Source organism: Melampsora larici-populina (assembly GCF_000204055.1).
Source record: "Melampsora larici-populina 98AG31 unplaced genomic scaffold MELLAscaffold_1, whole genome shotgun sequence".
Lineage (NCBI taxonomy): Eukaryota > Fungi > Basidiomycota > Pucciniomycetes > Pucciniales > Melampsoraceae > Melampsora > Melampsora laricis-populina.
In genome coordinates this window covers 3,473,222-3,493,766 of record NW_006768765.1, presented here as the reverse complement: position 1 = coordinate 3,493,766, position 20,545 = coordinate 3,473,222, and the positions used below count along the sequence as shown (strand labels likewise).

The following is a 20,545-nucleotide window of genomic DNA, read 5'->3' as shown; positions in this document are numbered from 1 at the left end:
TTCCTGCTTGCGAGGTAGGTTTTGCATTACACCACAAACCCCCCAGAATGGTTTCCCAACCGGCGCTGAGCAACCGCTGAGCAACTGATATTTTTGGCTGGGCAGGAACATTCTGAAAAGGCGCTTGTGCCAACTGGTCCACAGCCGGCTTTTTCAACATCGACTGTGACCCACCTCTCCACGGTTAACCAACGGTTGCTAGGCAAATTTCCCAGTGTTTTGTTTTGCTCGCTTTCGATTCATTTGCTCGCTTGTGACTCATTTGAACTGGCATTAAAGCTGTCTTGTGTTTTCAACCTTTTTTGAGTTACATTACTAAGCAAACAAAGATAACATAATACCAACAGTTGTTTGACTACAATAATTTTACAAACTGTGCAACTATTGAAACAGAATAATGATAAAAATGAAATGATGAAATGAAATAAATAATACAACCTTGCCTTGATACAAACACATGAATAGAGGAGGAACCCCATTGAGTATTCTATAAATAAACCAACTTGCACTCACAAGTCTTCCTCTTCATCATCCTCTCCATCCTCTTCTTGCTCTTCATCATCCTCTCCATCCTCTTCTTGCTCTTCATCATCCTCTTCTTCTTCTTCCTCTTCTGGTTCATCCTCTTCTTCATCTTCCGGTCCAACGGGTTCATTTACCTCTTCAACTGGGTCATTTTCCTTTTCTACCGAATGTTCTTTATCCTCTATTGGTCCCGGCAATTGATGTGCCGCCTCATCGGGCGCTAACCTTGTTCCAAAGGTCTTGTCGAGTTCCTTCATCACCTTTTCGATGCGATTATTGCTAGGCAGGGAAAAGTCGCAGTGTTTTTTGAGTTCGTCAAAGGTCTTCTCCCAGGTGATGCGGTCAAAGTCATCTTGCAACACTGCGGTAAAGTATCTGGAATGCATCAAATTTAGTCAGTAAATGATCATAATTCAATAAAAAGTGAAATCATTTACGCATAACGGTACCTTGTGGTTTGACCACGTAAGAACTCCAAATGAGCATCTACAACCTTCCAAAAGGAACGGTTATTGTATCGGTCGCGCCCTAGTCCCCAGTGGCAGACTTGCATTCTCTGGATTCATAGAATCAGTTATACGCACAGCAAATCATCTTGACAATCTAAAGAAAATCAACTTACCAACCAAGCAAATCGAGCCTCTTGGATGTGGTCCAATTTTTCCACAATTTCCTCACGAACAATTGGGCCACCAACAAAAACTTTTTTCTTTTCTTGAAGCTAGTCATCCATCAGAGGAAGAGAACGGAAGAAAGCCAGAAACAGTCTTAGTAATCTTTGTGTTGCACATAATCAAAGATTTCGAAAACTCACTTTGACTATCATGACCTCAAGTAGTGGGACATTTCCGTAAGGTGGGTTGCTTTTTCGGTTTGGAAGGTTGATCTCAGTCAGGAGCTGCCAGAATAAGTCAGACATATAAAAACATTAGATATCAAAGGAACAAACAGGACTCACAGTTTCTTCAAACGACTTTCGGATATCTTTCAAAATTTTGTTGATAGCCTTTTGGAATAAGGCTGTATGTCGAGGATCCGGATCAATACCGTATGCCGGTGGAAGGAGCCGTTTCTTCCACTTGGTTGGTTTTGATAAGATCAAAGTCTGACCATGTTCTCAGTAGGATCGTATTCAGGAGAAAGCTTGAGTTCAATTACAAACTTACCATGGTTTTCGCATACAAGGACCGAGGAAGTGTCTCCTGTTTGCCAAGTGTGTCTCGAGTGGCGGTATATGCTTGCACATCAGGACTTGTAATGCAATTAGTTGCAATCAACCGTATGCATTGCTGACATAGAATATTGCCCAGAAAGAAGAAGATGAAAAGGTTAGCAATCACTTGAATAAAAATTTACAATTCAATAGACTTACTCTGAGTTCGTATGAGTCTTCCCAGTTGTCAGTGGTGTCAGTAGTCATGATTGTCCTGCCTCGTTTTGATTTGGTTTGGCTGAATCCATTTGAGGATTGTACTTTAAGCTCCTCAATCAGGTGTAGTGTTTCTTGGCGAGCTGAAGACAATTCTGAAAGGATTTCTTGACGAACCGAAAGCATAGTGACTATGCAGGCATTGAATTGGTTCTCGCCCCCAGCCACCTGCAACAGGACGATAAATGGTGAAAGATAGCCATTTTGAAGTGTGAAACAGGAAAACTGACGTTACATATTTGCCGGCCCAAAGTTTTATGATGCTCATCAAGCTGAGCCTGACTTGAGAGATTGTTGAAGGAGGCTAACTTAAAACCAGTCATGTGGGTCGAGTCAGCATCATCGCCATGTTTGTGTTCCCCTGTAATGATAGAATACAATCAGTTTCACTGATCTTCAAATTCGTCCTGAAATAAAATTTACAGTGATCATCATCTTCATGAATGCGACTGCTGTCTGCTTCATCATCGTGATTGAATTGAGATAAATCGTCATAAAGTGGTTCTGCTTGTACGGCCTTGCCCTTTGGTAGGTGCTTGCTCTTCGATAATGTAAGCACAGGATTTTCTTTGATTGGAGGTTGATCGTTGGTTTGAACTGTTTGAACTGATGGCTTCTTGTTCTTCTGTAAGTTCGTAGCTTTTTGTGATTGATCTTTCTTCGTTTCATTGTTGTCGTGGTTGTTGTTGGTGCTTGGTACTGATGGTAACTTCTTGCTCTTCGGTAAGTTCTTAGCTTTTTGTGATTGAGTTGTAGTCTTCTGAACTTTGCTCGTGGACGGTGTGGGTTGACGAGGTCGATTCCTCAATCTTGGTCCGATCTGTGGAGAAGCTGATTCATTGGGACTTTTACGGCCGGGGTATGGCTCATATCGAATGCGTCGAGACATTGAACTGTGGTGGTGGTGGTGGTGGTGGTGATCAAGTGATCAAGTGTGAGATGATCAATCTTGATCAAAGTCACCGTGAGGCTGTGACAGGAGCTGTGACAGGAGCTGTGACATGTGGACATGGAAATGGGGACAGTGAAATGGGGACAAGTCGTTTCATTTGGATGACCATTGAGCACCACCACATCCAATTGATCTGACAACACGGCAGAAATATGAAGGAGTCTTTCAACAAATATGAAGGATTCTTTCAACATGTCATTAAACAAATACTATCATACAAAGTACAACAAAACAAATTTTGAAAGAAAAAAAACAAAATCGAATGGAAAGAAAAAGGCCAAGATACAAATCATTACGATGATGGCCCCTGCAGCGCATTTGGCTGAGATTTCTTCTTTGTTCTTCTTCTCTTGGCGGCAGGTCGGCCTGATTCTTCAGCTAAAAATTTATCTTTTTCTTTCTGACGTTTTTTTTCTTTGGCATCATCCTTCTTTTTAATTGTATCCTTCCAGTTCTTTATCCCGGTCTTGACTGCATCAGTCCAATTGTATGGACTGACTCCGACACATGGAAGCTGAGCCCAGCTCCGATGCAATTCGGCAGAATAGAAAGAACCCGAGTTGAGAATAAAATGAGATGTTTGAACATGCGCCACTAAATGATCCATTCCTCTTGACACACGTCGTTCAATCATGATGGGACGTGTCTTTTCAACATTACATTTGCTCTTGTGACAGTCATGTTGCATATTAAGTATACCTTCAATGTCCTAAAATTGAAAAGCAAGTCAGTATTTGTTTTTTTCAAAGAGGTGTTAATGCTTCTTACTGAAGCATTGATCCATGTTGCTGTGTCAGTCACCTCAATCTCGCGCATACCGTAAAAGGGATCCACCATTCCTAAACAACATTGCACTGCCTCGATCTTCGTTTGCCGTAAGCTGTGTCCTCCAACACCCCAAACCCTTTTTACCCAAGCAATCTTTCGTGTTGAAGAATGTTTTACTGAGACAAAGACATTGGTGATGACCTTTTGTTTGTTTTTGAGAGTGACACCGGTCAATACTTTCCAATTCTTAGCTGTATAAGCGTTGTATAAAGATGTTGGAATTATTTTTAGTGGTTCGTTTGGTTGTATTTCATGAGTCTCTGGAACATTGAGATATGATCAGTTGATCAGTTAACTAGTGAAAAATGATTGTTGCTAGATGATTCACTTACTTCCAATTCCAATTTCGCATTCCCTATTCCATTCCGCATTGTAACCTAAAGCCTTCTGAAACAAACAATTATTACAAAAAATGTCTTGTACCTTTGTACTTGCCTTGAAGAACGTCTGAGCCTCTTTGTCGAATATCATAGATCCTGCCGTCAAAGCCCGCATCAATCTGCGATCATTAAAAGCGTTGGCAATATCTCTTCCAGGACTGAGATGATTTGAGTGAATTGAGTTATTTCGAGTGTTTCCGTTATATGATTCAAATTTCTCGGTCGCAAAAAGGCAAGCTGGCCCAAATTGTCGAATAGTGTCACACAATTGAATTAACATGTGAAACTTGGGCTTATTGCACCACTGAGCAGAGAGTTTGACAATCAAATGAAGAAATTTCTGGATAAGTTTGTCAAGATCCCGGATGTATGTTTTCATGTCAGTTATCTCAGTCTGAAAGATGTAAGGTGCCAAATTAGAGATTGCCTGCCATGTTTGACACTCTTCAGCTGATAAATTGTCTCCGCCAAAGAATATGAAGGGCGCGGCTCGAAGTACCACGCGGAAGTCTTTCCCTGTGAGACTGAGAAAGTGTTGAATCATACTTTTTGGTTGTATAGGAGGAATATTCAACCCTGAGGTGTTGAAAGATCTCCAACGGCCCCATATCTTCTCCTTCTCTTTCGCCGAGCAGTTTTGCATATGATGACGTAAGAGATATTTTGCAACCCCTAGTAAGATCACGTGCAATATCTCCACTGGTGTGTCTCGATGGCCATTGAAACCTGTTTCCCGTGATTCAAACGGTTTGATTGTCAGTTCAAGGAAAAATTAAGAAGAAAGTAAGAAAGACTGACCATTTAACCTTAGGAAAGGGTTGAAAAGTCGCATACCAAACTCTGCATTCAAGTCACGGCACACTTTAGCCACTTCTTCTTTTGAAATCGTTACATTTTGATGCATATCTTGAACCTTTTTGACAAATATCATGTTCAGAGTATCTCTCAGACCCAGCAGAGCTGATCGACTGTCAAAAAGAGAAAAGTTGCCTGGCCGTTGTGCAATTTCCCAAAGATCCTTTGATCCCTGCACCGTAGCTGACCAGTCCCTATTTGGCGCAGGGGCCTGGATAGGCATAAATACAGCCCAGTCAGTAATTAGATAAATTCAATGAGAATCTTGACAATTCAATGCAGAACTTACCGGATTTCCAGCCTCGTCTATTCCAAGAAAATCACAGACATATTTAGTTGAGCGTTTATCGACCTTCGAGTGCACCTTAAGGTTGCAAATACGAAAAGGTGTTAAGGAACTTGTTGGATTCATGGTGTTAGTCACCTCGGCATGCATCGGCGAGTCTCCTAAGTGGCAGAGCACGCTGGTCATCACCAACACTTTGGCTTTTATCTTGGGATCATAAGCGACACAGCCTTCCGAACTCAGTATGCTGAATGATTATGAGACACTTGTCAGAAATACAAATCCAAAGACTTCGTAGCAAGTAAGCTTACTTGATTGAGTCAATTAAGGGATCCGCCAATTCCAATGCACCTGCGGTGTTCGAAGTCGTCAGGAAGTGGCAATTGTACTCTTGGTTTGCAAGTTTTGGTGGTAATCCTGCCAATGTGAAGTAAAATGCGATATGTTTGTTCCATCGCTTCGAGATGTTTCCTGAAAGGTCGTCGCAGTACAAAACAAGAGGTACATTTCAAATGATTTTCCCAGCTGCTTTTGTGCGCCATCTATTAACTGCAGGCCATTCACAGAACGTCTCGCCAGTGCCCGCTGATATGAAGCTTGCTTAGTAATCACCTATTGTGCATCAAGATCTACTTACTCACCATATATTACATCAAAGCAGTGATCTTTGATGAGGTCACCCTCACCTTTTTCGATCGTATCGTATGTTCGCCAGAAAGTATCAACATTGATTGATGATAACAGGTCCGAGTTGAAATCTCGGGGTGCTTGGAATTCAATCCGAATTCTTGATGGATCATTTGAACACCTTTTGGTCTTTGCATTCACACACCTAGCAAACACATGAATTCCTGAACGATAAAAGAAAAACGGAACTACGAGCTTTTTGGATTCTAGTTGAACTGGTTCAAATAGATAGAAATGACCATGAGCCCGGTCAACCATCTGTACCCTTAGTTCTGGATCCATCGATTCTCGCCATTTCTTTGACTGAGAAAGGCAATTGATTGTGGTTGACCCGCTTGGAAGGACAGGTATGAACTCAATGAAGTCCCTGACGTATGGATTGGCAATTTCCTATGTAGATAAACACAAAGGCATTATTATCATAAGTATCATGGTATATTCTGGTGTTTGCTTGCCTGCTTCAATATATCCTGTAACTGTAGCCCAAAACATGGTTTTCCCAAAGGGCTGAGTGTCTCAGAGACTCCAAATTCATATTTTTGCTTGAACCTTCGGCGAAGTTTTTTCACCGTTTTGTACGCAGGGCGCTTGACCTTGAGGAGACCCACAAACCAGCGCACGCGCTCGTAGGCTGACAAGGACATTGTTGTCCTAGTTGATCCAAGAATTGACAGACCGACCAGCTGCTGTGGTGTTTCATGTCAAACATAAGAAACAATATCAATTTGGTGACGGTAAAGGCAGTCAAGCGCAAGTGGGAACATGCCTCTAAGCTAGAAAAAGGAGCCCAAGAAGAATCATCCGTGTCCGAAGCGCAAGAGGATCTATCTGACGAAGGCTCCTGACCAAAACTGTTGTTGGAGTCTTCGGAGCTTTCAGTATCTGGTTCAACACGATCTGAATCAGAACTCTGATCGCCATTGGCTTGGTCTTCATCATTAACACTGTGAGACGGAGATTTGAAAAGCGATGTGTGATCTTTAGTCCAGAGATCTACCAGCGCTTGCCGGTGCTGGCTGCGAAAATGATCCACATTGTTGTCATCTTCTGGGCCAATAGAATCAATACTGGTTTCGATTTCAGTCTCGGTATCAGTTTGCTCATGATTCTCAAAGACCTGCGTGTTGTTGTTGTTGTTGTTGATATCGAGAGGGACTGAGTGTGCAGCAGTGGCAACCTGCTCTGACACCCAAGTTTCAAAGTGATTCTGGTGGCTCGCAGTGTTCAGATGCTTCCGGATTGTGCTTCGTTGCATCGTTCGGCCATTAGTACACGCCAGACATGTAAAGGAAGCGCTTCCTTCTTCCAGTTGGACGATGCCTAAGAACCACGGTTTTCAAACATTTGACTGTGAGCATGAAAGTTTCTGATTGATAATATTCGAAAGGCTTGACATTTCTCCGGGTTGTTCATTCTGAAGGTTTGGTGTTTGTCAAATACCAAATGATGGATACGATGATTGATTTGGATCGAGATCAATCAATAAATCAACGGAGTGAGACGAGGAAAGTTGTTGAAGGCAGCATAAAAGACTCAATCGATGGAACGAGACTTCCTTCAATGGAAACCCTTCAGCGGCTGGAGTGTTCATCATCCAACCGCTGGAAACGAAGAAAACCCATCAGCGGTTGGAGTGTTCATCATCCAACCGCTGGAAACGAAGTATGAATCCGCTGGGTTTGGGCACCAGCAGGTGAGCTATGTGTGCTCACGGAGAGTCGAAGGACTTGTGGGACTACGGATGACCACCAATCTGTTGTGGTTGAACAGCTGTACTCAACAACAACCGGATCAAATTTGAAAAACCCGGATCTTCAACAGCTACCCACCGGGGTTTAACCCGGGGCACAACCGTGTGATTCGACAACCCCCTGACACCCGTTTTTTAACAAAGGGGGGGTTTGTGGTGTAGGTTGAACTTGTGCTGGACCTTGTTTCTTCTTGTTTTTGTTTGACAAATCCGGGGGTCGAGGTGAAGCCAATTGATTAGCGAGAGGGCCTTCAGGTGATCCATCTTGATGATCATCATCATGAGCTGAAAGCGATGCACGTGAGTCTTTTGGAGTAACAATGAAACCTGGCTTGGGCCAGATTGGGCTGGGTGGACGAAGTTGTCCGGAGGATGAACTTTGACTCGGAACCTGGAGCGTGCTCTGGGATGAACTGTTGGGAGTTTTTTTGGAAGGTGCCATTGTTCTGGAATGATAAAGGAAATGATGAAAACAAAAGGAACGAAAGGGATTAGAATCAAGGGAATATCAGGTAAGTCTTTTGTTTTTTGAATCAAAATTGGATTGAATGACCGAACTGAACTAATCAGTATTTTAAACCAAGACGTCCAAAAAAATGAACGACCACAGGCCAGCCGTAGTCGAGATACTAGCCAGGGGTGGTCCATATTTCCCAATCGGTCGAAGCGCCACAATGTGGTGTGGATGTGGACTGTTGGTGTTCGAAAGGATGGGAGTTGATTAGAGTGGAAAGAAGCCTGTACGAGCCTGTATCTTGGCCCCTGGGTACAGGGTTTCTGCTCCCCTCTATAGAGCGGGGAGCGCATACCAGGGCCGGGCAGCGCAGCGGTTACTCCGCTCTAGGAAATCTTGGTCCCAGGGAGCGGCGCGGTGTCACCGCGCCAATGCGCGGTGCAGGGTGCGCCAAAGAAAGCGCTCCGCACGCACTCCGCTCCCGCACCTTTGAGTGGAGTGATTCCGGTATTGCCTCCACAATCCAAACGTAGCCTTACAGCTATTGTGATGATGTCCGTTTGTAGCTGGCGAATCACCTTTTTTCCCTGGGAACCAGCACACAATTTCCAATGCATTGTGAACCAGAATGATCATGCATATGAGAGTTCACATAACGGTTTCAATTCACCTGAATTTTAGACGGTCCAAGGACCAAGACCTACCAAGACCGCCCCCTTGCTATCCCATGTTTGTATTGTACAATTATTGTTTTTGTTTCCCCAGCTAAAAGGGGGCGGTCAACCCTCACAAGGGGGGGCTGCTTTTAGTAAAATCCTAAATTTACATATACATACAGACTGTGCCACAGTAAACTACTACAACTCAAGTCAAATTTCAAATTCAGTGAGCACAAATTTTCAGAAAACAAATCTAGGGAGAATTACAATGCTCTTGAGTTGCTTCAAGCATTTTACTCAGCATCAACTCAGGCAGCAATTTTTGATGCAATTTCTGGTCTTTGAAAGCTCAAAGGAGTTCAAAATATGTGGAAAAATAAAGACAGATCAGGAATTCCCTTTGTGATGTGTGGTTATTTTTTTTGGTTCTTTGTGGTTTATTTGTCTTGGATTGATGTGAAGTATAACATTGAAAGTTTCTCTCTGTTTGCCTCATAAATTGCAAATGCATTGTGGGTCACAAATGCATCAAATTTGGACAGAGTGTCTCCAAAAAGTGCCCAGACAATGTCACATCCTTTGTTGTGTTGCATATTTTTTTGGATAGTTTTGGAGCCTTCTACATGTGTCAGCAGCTTTTATACAGTTTTGACAACCCACATGTGATTGATGTGGGTTTGGTGTGAGATAACTTTGAATATTCTGCTGAGGAATTTTCATTGAATCCTGAACAATTTGAATCAACATTTGATACCTGCTATACTCCACACATCTCAACAAGATATGGCAAAACACGCTGTGCATAAAGGTGCATGTCAAATCATCAGAATATTGCACATATTTGAGCGATTTTGGAATAAAAAATCTGTTTAAGTTTATCTCATGCTAAGGGAAGTGTGAATATGTAGCAAATGGTAAACAAACTCACCACCACATTGTCCACTTGCCAATTGTATCTTCATATGTATACATGCCAGTTCTGGTTCATTGATGCTAAATTTAAGTGAGAAGGAAGTAAGACATTGATAAGACTGATTCATCTCATTCATCATCTATATGGTCATATCAGGGTGCTTTCAACTTTGTGGTCTTGAGATTTCTTGGTGTTTGATAATCCAATATCGGAATGATTCTCCAAAATCTATTTCAATCTTTGTTATCTTCCATCAGATCTCTTCTTGGTGTTTTTATTTGGATCAAACCAACACCGGGTCAGCAACGCAACAACACGCTACAGGCGTGTTTTACGTTGCGTTGCTCAAAAGGTGTACGTGCTACGCGTTAGGAAACGCTAACGAAGCGCTTTCAAAAAATCACCATGATCCATGGGACCGTAGCGTTACTCCAAAAACTAACGCTACAGCAGCGCAACAACGCTACCCTGCAGAAAGAAACGTGCAATATAAACATTGAAAGTAAGAAAAAAAAGTAGAAATATAGAGAGAGATTGAAACATATAGGAATTATAAAAATCCCAATTATATAAAAAGAAACATTAAATAGAGGTTGAATATAAACTGATTAAAGAAGAAAAAATGAAAAAGAATCTAAATAAGAAAGAAAACCCATTTCATTTCATTTCTATCCCCAAAACTTTCAAAACGTGCGCAAGATCCTTGTACTCCACACCCAGCTCCACCCCTTCCCTCAACCACAATCTACTGGAAACAAGCCTCTCAATTGTCCTAGCAATCAAGGCCCCTCGGCTAGAGGCACAGACATCAGAGGCGCAGGAAAAGATGCGCTCCGGGGCGCATGATGAACCGGTCGAAGCTAAGTAGTCCCTTGCCATGATAGCCAAGATTCGATAGGAATTTGCGTGCAACTAAGTAAGGAATTTCGATTAACAGTTCGATCCAAGAGCTCAATAAGGTAGCATGAAAGTTACACTACTCTACTCACATTCCACCATATAAGAGCGGCACAAGGATCCTGTACGTTATAATCTTCAACCTTCATTCTATCTACTCTCTGTAGATAGTTCTTGATCTGATTATCTTCGGGTTCTTGAACATCGCCTTCTTCTTCAGAGTCTTCACAAAAAATATCGGGTCGTGGTGAAGAGGTCACCGGGGTTTGAGAGTGAGTATTCCGCCGGTTCGAGATTGACTTGTTCTTGTTCGGATTATCAAGATCATATGCACAATAAATACGTCGTAGCAGTGCCTCAGCATTCATAGTTACCGCTGAGAACTCTCCAAACCACCTTGCAAAAAATTTTAGTCGGAAAAACGGGTGAAGTAGAGTCGCCAATACCAGAGTTTCACAAGAAAGTGCTTCGTTCATATACTCAATTGTCTTCTCCTTCATTTGAGCTAACATTGGATAAATTGCATCGGTCGTGCTGAGCGGTTCGATCTTTCTTTCGAGTGCGTTACGGAGTTCGACATATTGGGGGATGACCATACACCCTGTTGGTCCATCCCCCTCCATCAAAAGGGTTGTCTTGAGGAAAGGCTGAAAAGAAAACAATAAAAGTGAGAAAAAAACAATTATTAAGTAGGATCAGAATGATCAAAGCTGCCACATACCTCCAATTCGTTGTTGATTTTACGCACTTGAGCCCATTCAGATGTGGTCATCTCAAGTTCATGAAAATAGCCATATGGCTTTTTGTTCTTGCGAGCTGGTCGATTTTTTGAATGCACCAAGTCCAAATCATTTCGGCAAAGCTCGTCGATGACCTGTGACATCAAATAATATGTCAAGTTATATCAAAATACATGAGTTAACTTAATGAAATGAAACTGACCGATCTGGCTAGCCAGGCTTTGTGTCGACTCTGATATTTGATGTTCCATCGTATCCCGTAGCCCGCGATCAATGTGCCATTGAAACCTTTCGCAGCAGCCACACGTTTGAATTCAGCTCGCCAGGCTGCAGATCGAGTGATTCGGCGGACAATGAAGTCGACCTGTTTGATTGATAAAGAAGTAATAAGTGATGTAATTACTCACAATGAGAACGAAAACGAAAGACTTACTTTGTGTAATACAAAGTCCACGTTGTTTGCCTCACGACGGTGCGTTGGTTGAACATCTTTGGCCACAGATGCTAGTTCTGGAAACGCTTCTTCCTCTTCATCAGCAAGATTCCACTCACCCTCATCATCGAGTTCTGCTACAACCTCTTCAACAACCGTATCGCTGTCGATTTCATTTGGGTCGTGCTCGGGAACGTCAGCTTCAGCAAGGTCAGTTTGACTTTCTTCCTCGTCCTCTTCAAGTATTGTACCAATCACAGGGAAATGACCACGGTCAGCCTCCTTCACCTTAATGGGAGGAGGAGCTTTCACGCCTAGAGCAGCTAAACCCGCATTGACGATTAATGCCAACTTGTGGCAAAAACAAAACACATGCATTGTCTGAGGATTCCAGTTGTAAGTCGGGTTGTTTTGCTCTACAAATTGACGGTGCATTTCATTTGCCATCGTCTTATTGTTAGACCCAGAGTCTGTTGTCTGGCAAAGCAAGTGTGAACATAAAAACTTTTGTCAGTACAAGTTATTATAATAAAACTTAAGTATCAACACTTATCTTTTGAAATATATCGCATTTAACCAAAAGGTGGACCATAGGCTCAGCCAGCCATGGCCCATGATGATGCCATGTGACAACTTTCATGGTGAGGTGCCGGACTCGATATGTCCACTGGTCGTCAATGAATGTCACAGATGCCCCAATGAAGGCGTGACGGTTCCCCTTCGTCGTCCAACCGTCATGCACGAGGTTGAACTTCGATTTCAGAGCCTACAATTTGAAAAGGAAGAAATGTATTCATTAGTGTCTGCTTTGAAAACTAGATATAATCAAAACAAAGAATTGAAAATGGAATTTAAAATAAGAAACTGTACCTTTAATTCAGCAAACACTGATTGTTTGAGTGATACGTTAATCTTCTTAGCCTCATCTGCAGCCCACCGACGTCCATTCAGGCTGGCTTCCTTTCGAAGGTACCCAATCATTCCACGAAGAATCGGATCTTCCATCCGACTCCAAGGCTGTGCGTGTCGAATAAGCCATAAAGCAGCCATTTGATTAAGTGTTTGATTCGAGTAAGAGACGTGAGGTGTAGCAACCACGAAGGAGTCTAGGGTGCCAGATCCCTTGGCAGCAGCTAGCTTTCTTTGTTCAGAAACCGAAAGAGGAACTAAATCGGGGAACATCGCTCGAGCTTTAAGTCTTCCTTCGCAACCTTTGTCCGAACGTCCATCCTGCGTATATCCATTGCAATGTGATTTAAGATTACCTGTCATGTTTGTGTAGCTAACCCGCACAGGGTTCTTCTTGTCACGGTGACAATATTTGCACGGATACGCGATAGGAGGCTTGTTTTTATCCTATCCATCCCATCCCAAGTATGAACAACAATTTCAAGAAGATGTAAAAAGACGTTAGATGACACTGAGTAAGGATGTGAGAACATAGAAGCTGCCACTCACATCCTTCAGTTCGTAGATGGGAGCATCAAAATAGGCCCGAAGTTTATCTAGTTCGCTTCGACTGTCTTGAAGTTTTTGGCTCTTAATAGCTATAACCTCGTCCTCTTCACCTGAATCGGCTCGCAAGATGGCAGTAGTGACGTTTTTGGATAAGTGCTAAATGTAGAAAGATGGATCGAGGAGTCATCAGTATCAGTGGAAGAGAGAATAACAAAGCAGGTAGGTACAGTACACACCTTATCCTTTGAAGAACCCTTTGATTGATTTGTTGGTTTGCGATTAGGTTTGGTGTTGCTCTTCTTACTCTTTTTCCGAGTCTTTCTGGCAGCAGTCTCCTCTTCTTCTTCTTCCGATGTATCTCCAATCACAACTGCAACTCGCTTTCGTTTCTTGACAACTGTAGGCTCGTTTTCGGAGTTGGAAGTGGCAGGCAAATCATGGGTACTTTTCGTATGCTTGCTTCGGGATTGGACTTGGGCTGAGGCGTTACTGTCGAGTGAAAGGCGTCGACGAGAATCCGTGGATGGTGCTATCATGCCAGGTGAGGTGATTTGCTTGCGAGAGCGTCTAGGTCGTTCAGAGGTAACAGAAGACATGATTTCGAAAGATGAGATCACTACTTTTGGATGATACGAATTGTAGGAATGGGAGTGGAATCAAAAATAAGAGATAATTGAAAAGATCGATCAGGGAATGAGATGAAAGGTGAAAAAAGGTGTGAGGATATCAGTCTTTGGATGAAGCAGTTAGAAAAGCAAACGGAGGAAACAAAAGGAGGGAAGAGATCTTACCATACTTTGAATAGAACTTCGAGACCCCTGGCTCTATCGCGCGACGGTGTTGCCGACTAGACCACATCGGGAGATGTGGTATCCACATTGGTGAGGAACTGTCTCGATTGGGTCTGATGGCGGTTTTGGGGGATCAATGCAGGGTGTTTTTCCTGCTTTGGTCACCCTTGCTTTGATTAGGCTAGATCGGGATTTGGGCCCCGTTACATCAGTTACGGTAACGGTTCGGGCGTTACCTCACCTGTAACGAGTCGGATATCATATTTGGGGTTTTCCCGGAGGTCCGTGACGTTGCGGACCAGGGAGCTACAGGTCCCAGGAAAATTTGGTGCGCTGCTCAACAAAAAAAAAGCAGCGCACCGGCACGCAACAGCTAAATGTTGCGTTGCTGACCCGGTGTTGATCAAACCAAACCAGCAAGCCAAAGTCTTCATTCACATCTTCCACATTTTACTGGAAACCCATACATATTGAGTAAGTCTTATTGAAATTATGTTGCTTATGTACTACTAGTTGAGTTCTACATCATTTTCTATTGCTATATAGTATCATCAATTTACCAAGAAGGAACACCATGCATATATACTCATACTACACCAGACCAGCTCATATTACCAAGTTTTTCCTCCAGAAGCTGTAAATTCCATACTGTATATGTACATTTTTGCTGCTTACTTCTTCTCTCTTTTCTAAATCCATAGGTATTTCTGGCCTAATGGAATCTAATCAAAATCTATAATCCAAGGTGTTCTATCTTATAAATCATGTCATTCATGATTCATTATAGTCCATTGTGATGTAACATGTGAACATATCTCAACAAAAACTGCATAAAAAATCATGAATAAATCAAGTCCATCACATTTCAAGTAGAACATATTGTGGCTTGTTTCTCTTTAAGGACCCAATTCATTGAGTTTAAGAACAGACCTGCCATGAATGTACATTAGATAAATAGAAAACTTTTGAGAATATCACACTGTGAGAAGTGTAATGAAGGATGAAGTTTACACAAATAATTTGCCTCTATTCTATAAACCTGCTATAAATACTGTGTGCACCCTCCATGTCCATAGTAGGAGTGGGCTCATCCTCATCCTCACTGGGGTCTATGAGTGTTCTCAATGCAAATCAAGGGAAGGTGTTGGTTGTGTCAGTTTCACATATATGATGGAATTAAGGATACAAGAGTCACTTACCCTCAAAAGGTTGTGGTCTTTTGAGTACACAGGCAGTGTGTGCAGATGTTTCTGATGGGTTAAAACAAGTCATCATCAGTCATCTACATTGTTGCATGTATAAGTTTCACAACAGCAGGAGAGGTGGGCTTCTCACCTAGGCATGATGGATCAAGGGAAACGGAATGTCAAAGTCTCCCAACACTTGAGAGTTTGATTCATTATAGATGATCTCTTTGTGTCCTGGCTCATGGTAGAATCAAACAGTTGGTGGTATCTGAGAAATTCACTACAAGGTTAACTTTCCCGTGTTGTTTGATTGAAGATTGAATGTATGAAGAGTGTCAGCCCTGAGCCCTAATTACAGGACCATGGGCTAACAGTACCATATGTAATATCAAAATATTGTATAAAGCCATAAGCTACATCTCAAGGCTCAGTGTCAAGAGCCACTTAAACACATGTATGTAATGTATCAAATACATAGTAAACCTAACCCAAGTGTCAACCACAAGTTGACACGTGAATAGAAAAGACTCACACGCCAACCACAAGTTGACACTGGGACTGAGACTATATAAACCCCCCCTTCTTCCCTACAATCACCCCCCATCTTTTACTACAATCACAACACAGAACCACATTTTACTTGACTCCTACTGAGAGGATCTTCAAGTACGTGGTTAGTTGTGCAGCTTGTTAAAGACCATTCTTGAGCATTACGGGTTCCATTGCTGAACACCCAAGGTACTGATTTCTACGAGCCCAGGGCATTCATTGTCTCTAGAAATAAACCTTAAAGTAGCAAAGCTTCCTCCTTTTTAAGGAGTCCAAAGTAGCCTTCAGGATCTTTGGTTTACCAAAGTGTAAAGCCTGCCCCTCGCAGTCTCACGAGGTTAGAGCACATTAGCTCTTTATTGCCCTTATATTTCTTTTCCCTTTCTCAAATCCTCTTCTTAGAGGTCAACTAGCTGTAGTCTTCACTTGGGTGTACCACGTGAAGACTGCACCTTCCTTTTCCTACTCCATTTTCTGTGAAGAGTACGCCTAACAGACGCATACTCCTCACAAAGAGAGTGCCTACAGTTTGACTGGACCACTCTGTTTTCCATTAAACAGGGTAAACTATATAAGAAGACTATCACAACTGTGTGTGTCATGGAGTAAAGGTTGCCAACCATTTCACAAGTGGAAAATGGAAGAGAGAGTGATTGTTCTAGAACAGTGGTAAGAAAGAGGTCATCACCATCAAATCAACCTCTTACACATTGTCATTTAAACACCATCAGGGCCAGGCTGACTACTCTACATTACAAAATTATAGCCAACTATCCTACATTTCTGCATCAGATCTTACCTTATTGACCTTCTTGGCCAACTCAACTGCTGAGTGGAAGCTCATGCAGTCTTGTTTGTCTCATTCTGCACTCATGCCTCAAATAAGTTTTTTGTTCAATTATGGGGTTCTGGGAGTTTCTATGTTCTTCTATGGCAATTATCTTTTTGAGGTTGGCATCTTGTGCTCATGTCCAGATTTTCACACTGAATACAACACTCTGGAACAACTGTCAACATAACCTTCTCAACTTTAGTCCTGCTTGTCCTTCTCTTGAGCTTGTGATCACACTGTGATCTTTTACTGGTGACTACAGTAGCTAAAGGCTACTCTGTACTACAATCTCCCCAGCCAAACCAAATTTTGTTTTTGAGCTCATGGATAGAAATTTCAATACCAATATTTCAAGGAGATGACTACACAGATGGAATCAGATGAGGGAGCTTAATCTTTCTATATCTTCTCAAGGTCATCTGAAGCATTTTATGATTTTTTTTCTCTCTTGAGGGTTAACATTTGGGACCGGATATAGGCTAGGTACCTAAATTCTCTGCTTAGGCAACTCAGTAGCTTCCGTTCTGAGTACCTATGACCCTAAATAAGCTACCTTAGGGTCTTAGGTACTCAGCCTAAGGCCTCATGTACCACCTAATCTATGGTGCTATTTATCCATCTGGAGTTATTTTTTTTCTGAAAAAAGTCTCCACATTTGGAATCAGTCCCAGATCTGGTGGTGAGAGGTAGCACAGAGTAGCCTTTAGCTACTGTAGTAGCAAGCTTTTACACACAAGAATAAGTCAGGCAGCCACAGTGAGTTTGCAAAGACAAATGATGTGTATTTTTTGTGTCACACATCACTACAGCTATTTTACTATGTGGTTTACCTTATTCAATAATCATCTCTTTACCTTTACAAGGACATATAATATTAATTACCTCATGATGCTCATATTGGATGTTTCTGGACACTGATACTTCCCACTCTTAGATTATTTTTTCCTCAAAGTATCAAAATATCCCTTCTAGGGAATCTCATGATATTCTTTGAGATTCTTTGTATATATAATGCCTTGAGAGCATTGCCACCAACAACCCTGGACTGTCAACAGACATAAGAGTCACATAAGGTGTATTCAACACACCCAGTTTGTGATCCAGAAATCATGGTTGACCAGCTGTGTGATTCTTTTAGTCATCTGCTTCAGGTATCTTGGCCTAGACCCCCAGGATTTTTTGAATACTTTTTTTGAATGTTTGAGCAACCATGTAACATTTTTATACCAATTGAACCCATCATTTCTCCTAAAAAAAGCTAGGCATATTGTATGTATCACACAACATGATGATCATGGAATAATATGGTTGGTGTAGGATTTTGGAGTCCAGACTGTTCCAGGCGGGCCAGTGCTTGGTGCTCCTCCTGAAGGGAAGACAACACAGATCATGTTTTTAAAATCCTGTCTGGTATGATGGGTTGTGGCCCAGGTCTGGTGACAATGCTCTAAGTGACGAGTCAATTGCAAATGAATGTACATAACTTGTCTACTCTACGCTATCTTGTACACCTTGCAAACAGGCCTTCATGCCTTGATTCTGGCTAAAACTTTTCATTATGAGTTTTAGCACTGATCATCCAAGCTCACCAACCTTTTCTCTGCTGCTGAAGGCTTCTGGAATATCCTTGGCACTTGAATACCATGATGGCATCAGCCTAAGCATAAATGGTAGCAAAAACCTTTTGATAAACCAAATGTTGGTTTCCATTCCAACAAGAGGGCTCTAAACATATGATCTGGTGCACTACTACTGATGGATGACAGCGCCAAAACATGACCAAGTTCCACTCTGATGTGTCCTACAGTTCCTCATTAATAATATCTTGGCAAACAGTCCTAGCATTTAGCTTTCCAGAGGATTACATCCCGCTTGTGTCTGGGATGTTATCCCGCTTGTGTGTGGGATGTTTATTCTGAATCTTCGGAAGGAAAAGGCGTCGACAACATGATTGACCGTCTTCTCATGAGTTCGATTGTGAATTTGAGCAAACCATCATAAGATCAAGACTGAGAGTTAATAGCGACTCTACTTGATGTTATACTTCCATCCTTTCAGTTCAAAAGTGTCACTCGCAATTTGTTCAATCAATTCTCTCTCACTCAACGATCATGGCTCACAAGTAATTTGTTAATGTCAAACAAAGATATATATATATACTTATATATATATTCAAAAATAATAATAAAAATGTATATCAACAACTAAAAGTTCATCAATGATCACAAATAATGAAAAAGATTAAACCATCAACAATCGAAGATATCAATCAATCAATCAAAAAAAAATTATGAAGAAAAATCATGAAAAAAAGAAAAACACCAGAACCAAGCACAAGCACAACAACATGATCAAAAAAATAAAATTAGAAAAAAACCAATCAAGAAACCATAATAAAATGTTAAAAAGATGAACGTGATATTTTGTTTCTTCCTTCTCTTCGTGAGTTTTTTGAAAAAAAAAAGATTAACAGAAGAAAACAACAAAAAAACAGCAAGAAAACACACAAACACACATACACACACAATTGTTCAAGATCATCAATTTTTGGTGGGTAGATTATTAGAAGACATATGGTCGGGGTGAAGAGATGTGGGATAGATGATCTTTCAAGTCCACACCGCAAAAATAACAATAAAAAAACCTTCAAAGCAAAAGAAATGATGAGATTATCTAAAATCGCATCGTCGTCATCATCATCATGAGCAAATGAGCAAAGGGGAACCGATTGAACTCCAACACGTCCCACTAAAATCTTCAAAACGTCCTCAGTCTCGTCTTTCATATCAAACACGCGTAAATAGATATATAAAAATAATATATATGTACCAAGTCAAAAAAATCATAATATATAGTAATTAATAACAATAAATTTGTTCATCTCTTCATCATCCCAAGGTTACTACGTCCGAATCCCATCGAGTTTGAATCTAATTTTCGCATGGCATTCAATCCACCAGCTCTACCTAAACTTCCCATGCTCTTGACTCCCTCATCTTTCCCAAACCTTCGCTTATCATGTGATGGACTACATTCATCTTCTTCGGCAATCGAATTCTCATCTCTGATCATTTTCTTTGATGCCTTCTTCTTGACTACCATCCCGCTGCCGTTTGAGTCACCTGTACCATATGTAAAGGACTTGGCTCGACTGAATTCCTTATTTCTGAACGAATTAAGGTCTGCATGGCGATCGGTTTTATAACTGGGATCATCCATTCGGACATGAGTCCCATCACAATGTTGGGGAGAGTGAGCAAAGTAACTAGCAAAACCTCCTTCTAAAATGTAAACTTCAGGATAATGTAAAGCAGGGTAATGTGGCATGTTCAAGTGTCGATCTTTCTCTCTGATATGTTTGGCACTAAGGAAAAGGACGACGTCAGTCAGAGCTGAGACACAGGAAAAAACCAGACTTGATACTCACATTGTAGGGGCCCTCATCACTGAATATTCACAGTGAAAGACTAATACAACCTTCTTCATGACGCCATTGCCATCACATTTTCCAGATTCACTAGGTTCAGGCACATCCAATGTTCCATCAAATAGCTGTCCAGCTAAGAGCATTTCTTCGGCCAAGTCCTTTTCACCCACATTGACGGCGTTCTTGATATGGCCACCTTCGTACTCGTAACGAAACCGACAATCGATCACAATCTTCCTAGAGATACTGCTGTCATATCGACCAGTCAAGAGGTCATCCATCGTACTAGGTGAGATCCTCATCAGACCATCGTTAGAGACTTTGTGACATGGTAAGATCTTCCCAGCTCTTTCCTTCTCACTGAAGCCCATTCCTACCGGACTCTCGATCGTGCGACTGCTGATGCCGACCACAGCCTTTTGCTGATGAGGTGAGGGCCGATTGGGACTCTGGAGCATATTTTCAAACATATTTCGACTAGGAGGAGCAAGGGCAAGCGAGTTGAAGGGTGCG

The 20,545-nt window shown here is 41.8% G+C and overlaps 3 protein-coding genes across 3 annotated transcripts; all 3 read right to left on the bottom strand.

Moving 5' to 3' along the window:
• Positions 1-509: 509 nt before the first annotated feature.
• Positions 510-2,843, bottom strand: MELLADRAFT_87174 (uncharacterized protein; the record flags this gene model as incomplete). The annotated part of the gene is made up of 10 exons (XM_007403738.1): positions 510-900; positions 963-1,081; positions 1,148-1,246; positions 1,340-1,423; positions 1,484-1,630; positions 1,692-1,814; positions 1,898-2,008; positions 2,072-2,122; positions 2,185-2,315; positions 2,378-2,843. The coding sequence occupies 10 exons, from the start codon at positions 2,841-2,843 to the stop codon at positions 510-512; spliced, it is 1,722 nt and encodes a 573-aa protein (XP_007403800.1).
• Positions 2,844-13,198: 10,355 nt separating this feature from the next.
• On the bottom strand, positions 13,199-14,506 carry MELLADRAFT_101452 (uncharacterized protein; the record flags this gene model as incomplete). The annotated part of the gene is made up of 3 exons (XM_007403737.1): positions 13,199-13,402; positions 13,483-13,643; positions 14,476-14,506. 3 exons carry the CDS (start codon positions 14,504-14,506, stop codon positions 13,199-13,201), a joined length of 396 nt encoding a protein of 131 aa, XP_007403799.1.
• Positions 14,507-19,839: 5,333 nt separating this feature from the next.
• MELLADRAFT_30176 (uncharacterized protein) lies at positions 19,840-20,337 on the bottom strand (the record flags this gene model as incomplete). Its single annotated transcript, XM_007403736.1, has 2 exons — positions 19,840-19,969; positions 20,033-20,337. Coding segments are annotated over 2 exons (435 nt in total), but the record flags the coding sequence as incomplete, so codon positions are not given.
• Between the last annotated feature and the right edge of the window lie 208 nt (positions 20,338-20,545).